This window comes from Dipteris shenzhenensis, chromosome 27 (genome assembly GCF_047967505.1).
Source record: "Dipteris shenzhenensis isolate YYH24624 ecotype China chromosome 27, Dip_SZ_1.0, whole genome shotgun sequence".
NCBI lineage: Eukaryota > Viridiplantae > Streptophyta > Polypodiopsida > Gleicheniales > Dipteridaceae > Dipteris > Dipteris shenzhenensis.
In genome coordinates this window covers 48,735,921-48,752,114 of record NC_141622.1, presented here as the reverse complement: position 1 = coordinate 48,752,114, position 16,194 = coordinate 48,735,921, and the positions used below count along the sequence as shown (strand labels likewise).

Below are 16,194 nucleotides of genomic sequence, written 5' to 3'. Positions count from 1 at the left end.
AGTTATGAGCAAAATACTGACAAGGAGTCAAACTGTCATGAAACACCTACTCCTTGTATTGATGCCGACTTGGGAGAATACTACCTCCATGCTTTCATGCCTCAACCTAGATGGTATTGACTTGGGTGCAAAGTGGTGCACCCATCTGATAAGTACTTCTTCGGATAACACACCTAGGAGCATGTTTTTTTTGGAATGTGCAAAAAAACGGTGTTTAAAGCCTGATCGACAATGTAAAGCTTATCTAATGGACACAATACTTTGCATGCCCCTCAACCTAGGTGGTATTGACTTAGGTGCAAAGTGTCGTGCTCATCTAATATCATTTAGATAAGAGCTCGGGGAGGTCATTCATCATATGTAACCCTATCATGTCAATTCAACAAAAGGATATTTTTAGTATCTAAATTTTACATAAGGGAGTTTTTTAAATGATTTTGGGAAAAATTTACAGATTTTTATAGAAAAATGGTGCATTTTATTAATGGAAAATTTACAAATAAGGGATTTTACAAATAGGCCTTGAATGCATGTGATATAGAAGGTTTATACATAGTGACCCCCTCGAGCCTAAGAGTTCATAAAGTTAGTGGTTTTAAAAAAGGTGTGATTCAATGGATAGCCAATTTTGAGTAGCAATTGACATGAAAAGTATTTGTGAGGTAAGTAATTAAAAAAAACTTGTATTTATTAAGAAAATAATTGAGTCAGATTATTATGAAATCATTTATGCTTAGTAGGATATTTATTAATCAAGAAAAGGATGCCTATAGAAAACTATTTGTGAGGTTAATAGTTTTAAAAAAGACGTGTTTATTATGAAAATAATTGATTATAATTAATACTTAGTATGAAAGAGAGAAAAGGGTGAAAGGAAAGGAAAAGGAAAAAGGCGAGTGAAAGGAAAGGAAAAGGAAAAAGACTAGCGAAAGGAAAGAAAAGGAAAAAGAAAGGAGAGGGGTAGAAAAGGAAAGTGTTAATTTGCCCTAAAGAGTATAAAGAGGTCTTCTTCTCTTCATTCATTCTTATCTCAATTAGTAGGAGCAAAAGGAGCAAGAGGAAGAATCAACGAGCCTATCTACAAAACCGAGTCTATAGTCTATCTACAAAACCTTCATCCACCTTAGCCAGGTATCAAGAATTTATATTCATGTTTTCTTTTCTTAAATATTGAAGAAACTAAAATTGAGAGAAAGGAGAGAGAAATGAATCTTTTGGTCGACGGAAAAAGGAAGAGAAGAGAAAGGATGAACAGAAAGCAGGGAACAGGACTAAAGGAAAGGGATGGGACTAGAATGGAAATTGACATGTGAGGAAGAGGAGCAATGCGTAGAAAAGATCATGATGGAAGGGTTAGACATTAGGGAATAAGGACGGAAGAAAGATTGCGATTAGCAGCAAACGGAAAGGAAGATCAGCAATACTGACCAGCAAGAAAGATCACGATTGTGATGGAAGAAGGATGCAAGGGCCTTCCCTACCCCTTCCCTTTACAATGCGGGAAGGCGTGCATTGCGCAGGCGGGCAGGCAGGTGTGCGATGCATGGGCGGGCGGGTGGTGTGCAGGTGGCTATTGCATCAACAACGGGCAGGCGGGCGGGTGTCGATTGCATTGACGGTCGAGTGGGTAGGTGTTGGCAATGGAATATTTGGCGATGTGGAGCCTTGGTAGAATTTTTGGTGATGGTGGGCTGTGGCGATGCGACGGCGATGGCAATGGTGGTGGTGGGTTGGCGAGGGTGATGGTGATGGGAACGATAGAATTTTTGAACATAAATCGATGTAGTAGCAGGGACTATGAGAAATCGATGTTGTGGTAAGCGATAGAAATTTCGATTGAGTGTGATGGAGGGAAGAGAAAGAGGTTGGAAGAAATTGGGATGGAAAACCAAGTAGAAGTAGCAATGAAGGGAGTGAGAAGAAATTAGGAGGAGCCAACTAAAAGTGTCATACTCTTAAAAAATACAATAGAGAAAAAGTGTCAGAAAGATCTCTTTCTCCTGTACTATAGTCGATAAGAGATCTTGGGAAAGAGTATGTTGTGCGAGAGAATATCATGTGTTTTCCGTGAGGAAAGGGCCAAAGAATGTTTAGGAGAATGTCAGGCTTTTTTGTTCGGAGAATGTCAGCTCTTTTGTTTGTAGTTTAGATTCGAATCCTCCCACACTTTAGTTTATATTTCAAATTTGAATCTCTTGGGCAAGTTTTCTCCTAAACTCTCTCGAAATTTGAATCTTCTCATTTCTATTTTCACTTTCCTGACCTCTTCTTTTCCTAATCTCCTCCTCCCCTAATTCATTGTCATCAACACCGATGATCCTAATAGGTAGAGATTTTACTCTCTCCTCCCCTTTCTTCCCACCCCTTAATCTCTCCAAACTTCCGTCTTCTTCCCACCCTTTAATTCTAGCCCTTTAATCTATCTCCAAACTTCCGTTGCTCCTTTCAAATCTTCGTCGCAATGCGTTGACAAAAGAGAAGGGATGGGATGATGGAAAAAAGGAGGGGATGGGCATGGGAAGAGAGGCGACGGGATGGGAGGGTGGCTACCAAGGAACAAGGGGGAGGGGGTTATAAGGGAGGAGTAGGGGATTATAAGTAAAGGGTTAGTTAAAGGTAAAGGGGTTAGGCCGCTAGGGAATAAGGGGGTTATAAGGGAGGGGTAGGGGATTATAAGTAAAGGGTTAGTTAAGGGAAAGGGGGTTATAAGGGAGGGGTACCAAATTATAAGTAAAGGGTTAATTAAGGGGAAGGGGGTTATAAGGAATGGGTTTAGTTAAGGGGAAGGGTTATAGGGAAGGGGGGTTAGTGAATTAATTAGTTATGGGAAGGGGATTAGTAAATTAATTAGTTAATTAATAAAGGGAGGGTTATAGTGGAGGTGTCTCTTCTTTTTCGACCTGTTTCTGCAGTTGGGCTAGCATAGCAGTCTCCTTGTTCATGATAAGCTCATCCTTTTTGTAGCCCTCTTGAATTTGTTGCTGCAGGCATGAAATCTTTTCATGATTTTCTCCTCTTTTCGATGTTCACATATACATTCATTACAATTTCGTTAGTACAGATAACGACATTACCAAAGACCTTAGCGCATCTTTGAGCCCATAGAGCCCAAAGAATGGAGCTGCGCATAATATTCCAGTTTTTGGGGATCTTGTTAGTCTGTCACCTAGAAGTAGGCAACCAAACTATTTGTGAACCGCATCCCAAACATCTCTAGAAGACCTATAGTTTATGAATAGATGGGAGATATCTTCCTGCGCTCTGATACACCTTTGGCAGTAGCTATTACCTTGACCAATTATTAATGCTCGCTTGGCTGTCCAGACACCCTTGTGCATAATGAGCCTTAAGAGGCAAGCCTCTTTTTCTGGAAAAGTTCGATGTCCCACATTCTTTTGAACCTCTTAGCCCACACTCTTTCTGCATCTATTATCAGCCGTTTCTGGCTCAATTGGGCTAGAAGCTCTTCTTGCCCTTCAACAAATATGGGGACCGGGAAAAGCTTAGTCTGACCTACCCACCTAAATTCTTTGGTCATCAGAGGTGCTCTTCCCATCATCCAAGAAATTGAGTCTCTATCCCACAAGTTTTGTCTCATGGCTATCATTTCCAAGTCGAATCTATTCAGATTAAATCTAAGCTTTAACTGGTCATTTTCTATCCATTTCCTTTGCTCTCTATCCCACATGTCACCCCAGACCCATAACCCTTTCTTATTGAGTCTCAAGGTGCTTTTGATTTCGTCATCCCTGAGTGGGGTGGCGTCCCAGATGACTGAAAACTAGATTGAGTCATTGGCCACAATAGGATCAAAACACTTCTTCCACTTTGCTCTCGTAACCTTCCTCCTCCTGTTTCCATGGATCTTTTTGAAGTCATTGATTCTGTTGAGCAAGCCATTAGCACCAATAAAGAATGGATTGCCGAGAACCAAGGGAAAAGGGAGGAGAGAAAGAGAAATCCAGCTCCGTTAACCCAGTAAGAGAAGGACGAGTTTGCTTGTATGAAGGGCTTAGAGAAGGAGGACGGAGGGAAAAAAAGTATGGCTACTAGTGAAACAGATAAATTACATTCATATAGTATGAAGCTAACAGACTTTAAAAGTGAGATATCTTCACATGTGGCTCATTATGGAAGATTTCCACCCCAGGAAGCACCAGCCATTTGGAATAAACAAACTGCTATACATGAGAAAATTCATAATTCCAAGGTTATTTCTCTTCTGTAGTTTTAACTACATCAATGATGATGAGATGAACTCAGCCCTTGAATGGGTTGAATGTAGGATTTCAAGAGAAAATAGATTTTCCTTCGAGTGAGAGACTTATTGTAACTTTTGGTGTTTTTCAACACCTTTATAAATATTGTGAGAGTTTGCTACGTCCAGTTGTAGATTTTAAAGGTGTTTCCTAAACACCATTATAAATATTAAGACAGTTTAGAAATACTAAATCTTATCATGTCTTCATTTCCTCAATGGGTCACATTGCCACATCCTCATTTACATTGAAACTATGCATTTTTTTAAAAATTGCTCCCATGGAAGGTCACTCCTTTAGCTCAATCTTGCATAGTGTGTTCCCACAATCAATCAAGAGCTTGATTGCAATGTCTCCCTTCACGGAGTTGTCGCTAAGAGCATTTGCAACATCTATGAGGAAGATGGCAATTTCCCTAAATAGCCATCCAATGGCAAAGCAATCTGACTCTGGTGCCCATGTGCCCTTGGGATTTGCCTATGTAGTTGTATTGGCATATAATTCGGGTGCTAACCATGGAAATGCCCTAGGAGGAGCATAAGCCGGGTCTTGCAGATATCAACTTTCGGTCTAGTGGAGGCTTCTTCCCCCCAATCAATAATCCCAACTCGAACAGACATGTCATCCGTTGTGAAGTCCAATATGTAGTTGGTTGCTTGCAAATCGGTGTGTCAATATCTTTGTTCCTGAACTGCTTTCAAACCACTGGCAATAGTAGCAACAACAATGGACAATCCATGATGACAGAACAACTTTTCTTGCAACCTGGTGAGTGGAGAGTTCTAGTCAAAGCGAGCTTCTTCTTTGGGATGTGTGGTCTTAACCCATCTCACATATGTCCCGCAACACTGTGGGAGACACATCAGCATATCATGCATAGCTCCACCATTGAAAAACGGAGTGATGACCTAGAGCTCTTGGGTGTGTGAGTACCCCAATACTCGATAGATAGCTCTATGGACAACTGTCATCGCTAGCTCATTCTTTAGTGCCAAATGAGCATGGGAATCTTCTCTATTACTCCTCTTGCCAGCATACCACGATGTTGGCCTAAGACCTGGGACACCCACAACCTGTATCATGAATACCTTCCCTTCTCCTCCCTTTCCCACCGGTTCGTGCAAGGTCAACGCTTGCAATGGAAAGTGTATTGTGTGGGAGCACATGTCAACAAATGTAGTACATAGTTCTATCTGTGCTCTCCCTTCAGCTTGGCTTGGGTTGGCATTTGCTTTTGGACCGCTATCCATCTTGGTCATATGGACCAGGGCACTAGGTGTTGCCTTTCCGATGGGCTCTGGTTTTTTCTACAATTAGATATCTTCGATGCCTTCCATTCGGTCGTCTAGAGTGCAAGCTTGTCCTTTCCATTGATAGGCAAGACTACATTGCTCACCTTGGATATAATTCCCATTGTCCTATTGGATCTCCAAACACTCGAGGGATAAATTGATCAAGTATCACTTTAACATTTGACCATGCCATTCAACTGCGACCGAGCCAACTCATGTAAATAAGGCAAGGTATTCGGGATACCATTTGATTGCATAGAAATTTTGAGCTTGCATGGGCATGGATAGGCTTCGTCACTCAATCCTATCAAGTGTTTCATCGTTGTCTTACAGGCAATTAGAATCTCGGTCTTGAATTGCTCTTGTGTTGCCATCAAAGATGGGTGTGTAGACAGTGTAGTGATCTAGTGCATGCAACAATTGTTTGGTAAGCACTCAAACTTCAAAATAAAGAACGTCTGAAATGCATATGCGAAATTGCAATGCTGGTGTAAACTAAATTCCACTCAAAAGCAACGTGGAACATGCAAACTCTCCCTCTCTCTATTTTCCTTTCTCTCTTTTACTGTCCCTCTCTATCCTCTCTCTCTTTTACTCTCCCTCCCTCTCTCCCTCTCTCCCTCTCTCTCTGTCTCTCTCTCTCTCTTTCACTCCCTCTCTTTCTAGTAAATCCGACCGGCCGAAGTGGGTCATCACCTGGCCCGATTGACCGACACTAAAGGCTATAGAATCTCACCAAAAGGGTTTAGAGACAGATTGCAAAAGAAAGCGATGGAAAGCGAAAGGTTTTGGTAGGGCGGTAATGGCGGGAAGCGGGGTCCTTTTATAGGATTTCTCACAAACACTGCATGGTACCGTCTTACAGCATGCCTTATGCCAACATTCAAGATTGTGTATCCTTTTGAATCGGATGATCCAGGGTGCCACACATGTCGATATGACATGTACTACACGGTATAGGTAGGTTACTAGCAGTGTCTCATGGCGCCCTAAAAAAACCCATGGGGTATAGATGCAAGACCATGCAGGGTAAAGCTTGGTATGGATAGATACCGCACGATAATCAGGTCATGATATCATGTGGTAAGAGTATAAACTCTGCAGTATGCTCCCGGTCGACAGCCGGTGTAAAGAACCACATTTATTTGTGTTTAGGGCCTTAGGCCGTGATATTTAATCGAAAAGTACGTATTTTTATTTTTTTAAACATACTTTTTAAATCCTTGGTATGCTACATTGGATCTACGTCAACCATCTTCATGGCCGAGAGCCCCCGCTTCTTTGACATGCATCGGGTATGAGTGAGTGACAGCATCTAGACTCATTACATGTACAAGGTTCATCAGACTTGAGGATACTATTCTTCCTCTGAATCCTTCAGGGTGCTATGGATGCTTTGGAGTGCTCCTCTAGATTCGCTTCTATGATTTTGAGTTTGTTATGCATGCTGGGATGTCTGTTCCTTGAGATGGGATGCCACTCATGAGGTCATGCCAGGGCAGTGGTTGCTCTTGTTACTCTTTTGATATGGATGCAATCATAGTAGACATGCCTGTGTTGCCACTAGTGTAGGCATCCTTTGGCAAGCGGCCTCGTAGGGATGACAAGGATGTTGGGGAGGATGATTATTCTGCGAACCCCACTTCCAATCCATTTGATGACTAGTCAGAGACTTCACTTCCACTTTACCCACATTGACAACACACATACCTTGTTTGTATTTAGTTTCACGTGGATTTGGGTTTTTTCCCTAGACTTGGACCTGTTGTTTTTTTCTTACTATGAAATAAGAATTTTAGTTAATTTAATGGATTTTGTTTCTTTGTCGTTGTGTAATTCACTTGGAATTTGAACTTATCCATGCTTGAGCTTTGTTGTTGTGTACTTCACTTTGGAATTTGAACTTATTCAAGTTTAAATTTTGTGAATTGTAGTGTATTGCCTCCATACATTGAAAGAATGGCTAGGGCCATGTTGAGAGATGGGTGATAGAACAAATAAGGGAACGCTTGCACCTTCGTAGTAATTTTGTGGACGATGAGTGCAAAGATAGAGGTTAAGGGGGTTCATGGATGTTTGTATCTTTCAAAATAATTGGTGCATGTAATTTTGAATTAGAATAGTAAATTTTCTCTTCTGATATTACTAAGTTGATCTTATTCGTCTTGATGATCTTGCTTTACATCAGGGATTTTAAGTAAATTGACTAGGTAATGTAATCATGCCATATGACTTGAACGCAATGCACTGGATGTATGTAATGCTCCTACTACAGTGTTAGAGGCTAATATCTATTTTGTAGAGCAATTACCACTTTATTACATCTACTTTGAAATGGCCTAAACTTATAATCTAAGTGTGTACATAGCATATTTTGAGTGAATGGGATGCACAAATGTTCATACAATCACATTTTAGCTATATATGCTCGAATAAAAGTTCATTTACAATCACATTTCTTTCCTCATGTAAATAGGTTCACCTTCTATGATCTCATTTCTCATATGTTAAATACTATAATTCTCGCATGTAGATTGACAATTTTCAAAGAACTTGGAATTGTAAGAGGCTTTTAAAGTTCTTCAATAGTACATTACAATGGCATAGTTCCTAGGAAACTTTGCTCGAACTCTCAACTCGCTCGAACACAGTCGCTCAATGTTTCGACTTACTCTCCTTGCATCACATCTCTAGTGCCAATTCAAGGCCTTCTCCCACACACATGAAGTCTTCATAAGTTACTAGACCCACCACATGGGTTAGTTTCGAGACAATCAAGGTTAAAAGGCATTTGCATCACCAAAAGCGCTACATACACAAGCCATTAAACCATTCATGTAGGAGTGAGCCCTCAAGGAGTTATAATTGAGAAATTTCGTGTTTAATAGTGTCTCTAAAAAGTAAATGTCCATACCCTTGCGGCCCTTGCCCTCTCCTTTATGGAGCCCCAACTATGTTTTGCCTGTTCTCATGTCGCCCATGTACAACAGTTCGTCACCAATCATTGTCAACAGTTGGTCATTACTCATGCGCAAAAGATGCAATCATAAGTAAATAGGTAGAGTACACCCACTCTCTCCTAAGCTTCCATCGTGTTCTTCCGCAAATATATTTGTTGATCGCCCTGACAGAAGTAGGAAATCTGGCTTTAACCCTTGTGCTTCACCCAAAAAAGATTGCAAATTTGGACTAGGACAGAAGTAGGAAATCTGACGTTAATCCTTGTGCTTCACCCAAAAAGAGATTGCAAATTTGGACTACGGATTATCAAAGTATGGAGAGGAATCGGGCAGCGAGCTCCGAAAATTCTGTGCGAGTTTGAAAATATGAAGTTTAATAAACATGCATTGTGGGTGTTGTGATGAGTCTCGTGTGTTGTGCTGGTCCTAGACCGACAACCGTCCATGCTCCATGTTTGGTGGTACATCATGATGGTCTGGTGGAGTACTCCAGCTGAAGGTCGAACCGTCGAGCTGTCGTAAAATGAAGATCATGTCCACGGATTCAAGTCACGACATGAGGGCGAGCCTGCTCGTGTCGGCCGGCACCTGGTGTCGGAAGGACGATGCAAATGGGCGAGTCGGAGCGACGTTGGTGTGCATGGCTGGTGCATGGCTGGTGGCATATAGATCAACATCAGAGCGCATTAACAGACTAGAATTCAATGAGCAAATGGGGACTCGCGGCAGGAGCAAGCCTGCAAGGAATCAGTTTGATCGACAGGGTGGGCTGCTAAAAATGCAGGTGTATAGAACAAACCGGGATTGATCTTTCCCATCAGACAAAGGTAGAGGTTGATATACTTCAAACTGCAAACGACCGGTGGCTATCAGTTTGGAGAGTGCACCCCCAACAGTAGCTTGCGGGGGCTACAATCTTCAATACGTTGCATGTTTCTGGTGTTGCACTAGGATGGTGCGGGGAACAAGCCATGTGAAGCGATTGAGAGAGGGAACGACGGACAAACCTGCATCAGCGGTGCCTGATTGCGCATTGCTGTATAAATTCTTCCTCTAGCTGTCTGTAACTTCCAAGGTGTAACTAGCTACTGCACTTCCTTCAGTATAGCCATCCTGCAGCAAGATTAGTCGTCCCCCACGAGCTCAGCGACCTTTCCACCATGACTATGACAATATACTCACAGTTCTTGCTCCTCGCAATCCTGTTGGCAACTTGTGCATCCTGCCTTGCTGGTTATTACGGCTCGCCTCAGCTGGGTGGATGGACAAACGCCCACGCCACCTTCTATGGCGGCAGCGACGCATCTGGCACCATGGGTATGCATGACGATACTCTGTTTCAGTTCGTGATCTCTTTATAAGCTGCAATTCGCGTCTTCGTTTGTTAAACACTTCTCAAATCCGCATATATTGTGGCTTGGCGAAAACAGGAGGTGCTTGCGGTTATGGCGATTTGTATTCTTCCGGCTATGGCACAAATACTGCCGCCCTGAGCACTGCCCTCTTCATCGGTGGGTCGAGCTGCGGTTCATGCTTCGAAATCAAATGTGATGCCGCCGCCGATCCAAAATGGTGCCTGCCAGGAGCTGGATCGATCGTGGTTACAGCAACCAACTTGTGCCCACCCAACGACGCCCTTGCCAACAACGACGGCGGATGGTGCAACCCGCCCTTGCAGCACTTCGACATGGCACAGCCTGCGTTCGAGAAAATTGGAATTTACAGCGGGGGCATAGTTCCAGTCCAGTACAGAAGGTAATTCGCTGACAGAATAGTTTGGGAGTCCATATCAAATGTCCGAGTTTGTAGATAGTGTACTTATGATCCGAGAACTCTCGGTGCTGCAGGGTTCCGTGCGCGAAAAAGGGCGGAATTCACTTCACGATCAACGGTCATTCTTACTTCAATCTGGTACTTGTGAGCAACGTGGGAGGAGCTGGGGATGTGCAAGCCGTGTCGATCAAAGGCTCCAACACGGGCTGGCAGTCCATGAGCAGGAACTGGGGGCAAAATTGGCAGAGCAATGCACTATTGGATGGCCAGAGCCTGTCATTCCAAGTCACAACCAGCGACGGAAGAACCGTCGCGTCCTACAACGTTGCTCCTGCGGGGTGGCAATTCGGCCAGACATACAGCGGCGAGCAATTCACCTGATGGAGATCAATCCACAATTCCGGAAGCCAGCTGTAACTGTAATGTAGGTTATATGCACGAATGGCAGAGGCAAGCGATGCAGCTGCCCGCCTTTCGCAAGCGTTGCGCGCTGCAGATGCATGGTTCAATATGTAAGATTGTTGCTCGTAAGCAAATTGCTCTCCGAGCACAACTTGATGGCAATTTCCTTGCTTTTTATCAAAGTACAAGCGCCACACACCAATATAGCTATCATGGGATAATTAAACATCAATCTGTTCCTAGTGGTCCACAACTCTCGCCTAGCAAAAAACTAGCTAAGCTTCCTTGCAAATTTCATGGGATTAAGCATCAATCTGCCTCTAGTAGTTTCCCTAACAACGTGAGTGACATAGGCTAAAATGATCCTAAAGTGGTATGATAGACATGTCCTATACACATCTAAATGCTTTCTATAGATGTCCCACACCAAGGAATTCTTTGAGAACTAGGCTAAAATGATCTTAAACTAGTACGAATGTCCTAAACATGTCTAAATGCTTTCTTTAGATGTCCCACACCAAGGAATTCTTTGAGAGCTTCGAAAGCATGACATTCAGAGGACCTTCACTACTACACACAAATCCTATTGCGATGTTTACGTACCGACGTTAGCGCCCGCTTAGCGTTAATCGTCGGTATGAAAAGCGGGTTTCCTAAATCGTCGCTATATAGCGACGTTTATAAAAGTCGCTATATAGCGACGTTTATAAAAGTCGCTATATAGCGACTTTTAAGTGTCGCTATATAGCGACACTGATATACAAAATATTATAGCGACATTTTTACAGAGAGGTTTTTTTTTTTAATAGGCCTTAAAAGTTAGTTTTTTCCAATGATAAATTTTTTTAAGTTTTCATACATGTTTGAGCTCATAGAGAATAAAAAAATGAGAGCATGTACATTAAGCCTTTGAAGTTCATATATTCATGTCCAAGTTTGAGATGAGAAAAATCAAATAAGAGCATTTACATCAACTGTTTCATCTTGAGCGAAGTCTAAGGCGCCAAACAAGTCTATCTCTAACTCTATACCGAGTTGATCTCCTATATCATCATCGTACTCTAGCATCGTACGTTCACCTAAAAGTATTTGATCATCTTCTTCAATAAAGCTTAAGTGTGGTGATTCTTGATGATTGTTATCTTCTTCCTCAATATCATGATCTCCATCCTCCTCCCGTGCGATGTCATTATGCGCATCTTCCTCTTGGCTCATATGGTGATCTACATCTTCTTTGCTAGATTCATCAATTGGATCTGGCATTGGTAGTGGCATCTCCATATCCACATCTCGATCTTCAAAAATTTGCTTACTTCGTGGTGCAACTTGGATCATGTACCACCATCTTGGATCAAAACGATCCGGATGAAAAACCACCTATATTGAAGATGGGTGCCAAATGTCGTCAATTATATATATGAAATTATGCTCAAGTACATGTATCAATGGACTTTAAAAATGAAAGCTTCGACTAATTAAATCATTAGTATGCACCTGCTCATAGTGCTCGGGAAGAACAAAAGTATCACTTTCATCGGTCCAATGTTTGGTGGAGTCTATTGCAAAGAGACCGCTACTATCTTTTCTCACTGTCGCATGGGGATCGTTGTAAGTAGTTCTAAACCATTTTACATTAAGAATGAAAATAGTAAATCGTCTAAAATCAATTTCATAGATGTCGCATATGGTTCCACAATAATCCAACTGTGAGGAGAGAAGATTGATATCTAAAGCACTTGCTCGGCTATCTTGTGTGAAGTTAGCCATGACTCCACAATCATACGTGACTCTCTTTGAATCGATGCATTCCACGTGAAAATATCGTCCATATGACCATAATGCACTGTACTTTTTGTACTGTAAAAGAGCATCATTAAAACAATGAAGATGCATATATTGCCACCAATAATTACTTAATTACGTCAAGAGGTAAGAAACTTACATGCACCATACATCCAGATGATAACTCTCGCTCGCGCTCGTTTATTGTCTCTCCATCACGTTCGGCTTTAGGTAGAGCTAGTTGTAGCCAATCAAGTGACATGTGAGTAGGGAGAAGAGCCAGATCCCGTGGATATGGTTGTGATCGCCTGTACATTACTCTGAATCTCATCCTTGCATTTATTCTTTCTGCTTTGGCCACTTCATATCTCTCAATCCACTTCCGCATCTCAGGGCTATTGAGGATACAAAACTTATTGAATTTCTCCATTTGCTCTTCGCTCATCTTTCTTTCAATCCCTTTTCCTTGGGGAACCTCGCCAACGATGTGATCATCATCCTTGTTGTGCTAAGCTTGCGGCATATTAGGATCCGTGGATGCAAGAAACTTTGTGATATATACTAATGACTCTTGCACAAGCCATCCCTCTGCCATGCTTGCTTTCGGTCTTGCTCTTTGTCTTACAAACCCCTTTAAAGTTTTCATAAACTACTCGAGAAAAAACATCCATCGACTATGAACGGTACCTGCTATAGCCACCTCATCAACTATGTGCACAAGCAAGTGGACTTGAGTTGTCATAATGCTCGAGGGAAAGTGCTTCTCAAGCAAGCATACGGCTTCAATGGATTCCACCCTAGCCTTCTCGATGCTCGATATAGAGATCTCTTTTTGAGATATCCACCTATTTCACATGTCCATGCATATGTAAGATATTTGAGATATCCACCTATTTCACATGTCCATGAAGAAAATACATAATGCGATTTGATAGTAAGCATACCTCACAATACCACAGATCTTGAATATAGCAATTCTAACATCTTCTTGTAAGCACCCTTTTATTGTAATTGGGAGGATGAACTATCAAAGCAATAATGAAGTCATGTCAACAATATAACATAATAATAATTATGCTAACGCATCACGATTATCAGTACACTAATTCTACTTAGAATACGTGCCAATCATGGGACTTGAGGCCACTAAGCTTATTGTCCTTTGAAAATGCTCCTTTCAAGCAACGCATGTACCCTGTTGGTGTTTAAAAAGAGGCAATGTCTGCCTTAACCGCTGCCTCCTCCCTCGTAGAGAGGATCCACGTTGCTTTCGGGAGGACAACTTTTCCCGAAGCATGCACTTGGGGCCACAAACAAGACATCCTATTCATAGCACGCAAGTCTTCTCGCACTCCTCTCGAGTCCTTGGAACCAACCAAGTGTGCCCAAATAGTAGCTCCCACATTCTTAAAGATATGCATGGGATCCAAGAGATGATTGATTTGTAACTGACCCCAATAAGGAAGCTCGTGAAAGATCGATAGCCTCTTCATACCAAGATGAGGTGTCTCTCCATTCGCCCTCCAAGCTTGAATCCAATCACTTGCCTTCAAATATGATGGTGGTGGATCAAGCTGACCTCCACGTGCGAGATGGTCGAGCGGAAGGTATCGACCATGACCTTCATAAACATTTTTCCTCATATGTTTGGAGTAGCGTGCAAGTGATTTGAGAGCCAGTCCACAAACACGACAAGCATGGTACCCACTTGTAACAAGTCCTGCACGCGTGCATGAATGTGTTAGTACAAGACATGCATGCAAAAGAGAGTAAAAAAAGCATAATCCCTCATTGTACATGTAAAGACACAACCACGTACCTGCGCACTCTCCATATCCTGGGTAGTCATGCATGGTCCACATCAAGATACACCTGACTAAAATATCATTGGTATGTCTAGGAGCTCTAGAAATATCAAAGACCTGCACTCCTCTCCATAATATCTGTAACTCCTCTATCAAAGGTGCCATGTACACGTCCATGTTTTTTGTTTTGTACTTTCTTGGCACAAGTAGTGCAAGCATGAGGTGTCCCTTTTTTATTGTTAGGCATGGTGGGATATTGTAATTCACCATGACTATGGGCCATGTCGACCAAGATGTCGAGCGTAACCCGAAAGGATTCACGCCGTCCATGTCTAGCCCAAGATGTAAGTTGTGTGGCTCCCTCACAAAGTCCGGCCACTGATTATCTATGTGCTTCTAAGCTACACAATCTGCAGGAATCCTCAATGTGTGATCAGTGGACCGATGAGATGCATGCCATGTCATCAACTCCACTATGGATTTGCATCGGAACATGTGTTGTATTCTTGCAATGATGGGAAAGTGTCTCAAGACCTTTACCGGTATCCGCTCACCCTATCCGCTCACCCTGCAAGTCATCTCTATATCATTGTTCCCCACACTTTGGACAACTAGCCAAATCTCCATGCTCACGACGAAAGAGAATACAATCATTACAACAAGCATGGATGGTATCATAATCCATACCCACCGTTGTTAGCATCTTTTTCGCTTCATCTCTTGATGCGGGCATGGTATTTGGTGCAGGCAACATCTTCTGGAGTAACCTATGACAAAGACACTATCCAAATGATGATTCTCAAAACAAATAATATCCAAATAATGAGTCAAATTAATGCAAGGGCTAGCCTCATTAAGGCTGAGACACTTGTATCCGACCACCCATACTGTACTTGTAGATTCAAGATTGAGAGACAAGCATGTAGTTTAGACATCCTAGCACCCTCGTATAATTGTGTTGATTGCAACTCTCGCATTTTGACCTCAGACTCTGACATCATGTGTACATAGGATGTAGTGCCCCTAAAAATGGAATCCATCATGTCGACCATACCCTCGTCATCATCCGGGAGACTATAGTCTTGCTGAAAGTGAGAAGGTATATGTGTACCCTCGTCACCCTCCTCATCCTGTTTTAAGATTTCGTGTAAATATAAGATCTTCTATTTCTTGGTATACAATAAGATTGCAAACTTAAATAGCTTTGACTTACCGATGGTCCATCAACATGTGTAACACCAACGGGGGGTACTAGTTCCAGCTCCTCCCCATACATCCGCAAGTGGCACATGATAATACGATGTTGATGTCGTACTTCTCGCTTGCAATGAGTGCAATGACAATATAACCTCTGCGTAAGTCACTTCGTGCTCTCGGGCATTGGCGCATCATCGGATGAGCTTCCACTTGTCCCTTCCATCTACACTTATAAAATCACAACATAAGCATGAAGAAGAGATATTAACAGTTATAAAATAGCATGTTTGAGCTTCTTTTGATGCTACAACAAAAAAGTGACTATAAGCATCGCTATATAGTGACCTTTTCCTCTGTTCCATCGCTATATAGCGACGTTTTTAATTAAAAACGTCGCTATATAGCGATGGAACAGAGGAAAAGGTCACTATATAGCGATGCTTATAGTCACTTTTTTGTTGTAGCGTCGCTGTGGGTTAAAACTTGGAACTCTAATCGCGCGGTGTTTTCTTCATCTTATTCCCTAATCTCTCAAGTAAGCAAGCCAATATCTCCTCCCACCTATTTTCGATGACCTCCCACCTATTTCAAGCAACCTCCCACTCTATTTTCCACTCCTCATCCTTCTCCTACCTCTTGTACTCCCTCTCTACCCTTTTCCCTCTTTGGTTTCTTGAAAGGAAGTTCTTCAAGAGGTGAGTTTGTTTTAACAATGTAGGTTGTT

At 42.2% G+C, this 16,194-nt stretch overlaps 1 protein-coding gene across 1 annotated transcript; it reads left to right on the top strand.

Annotated features, from left to right (window-relative positions):
* Positions 1-9,704: 9,704 nt before the first annotated feature.
* LOC147884418 (expansin-A2-like) lies at positions 9,705-10,665 on the top strand. The gene is made up of 3 exons (XM_087398280.1): positions 9,705-9,828; positions 9,942-10,266; positions 10,359-10,665. The coding sequence occupies exons 1-3, from the start codon at positions 9,825-9,827 to the stop codon at positions 10,663-10,665; spliced, it is 636 nt and encodes a 211-aa protein (XP_087254406.1). The 5' UTR covers positions 9,705-9,824.
* Positions 10,666-16,194: the final 5,529 nt, after the last annotated feature.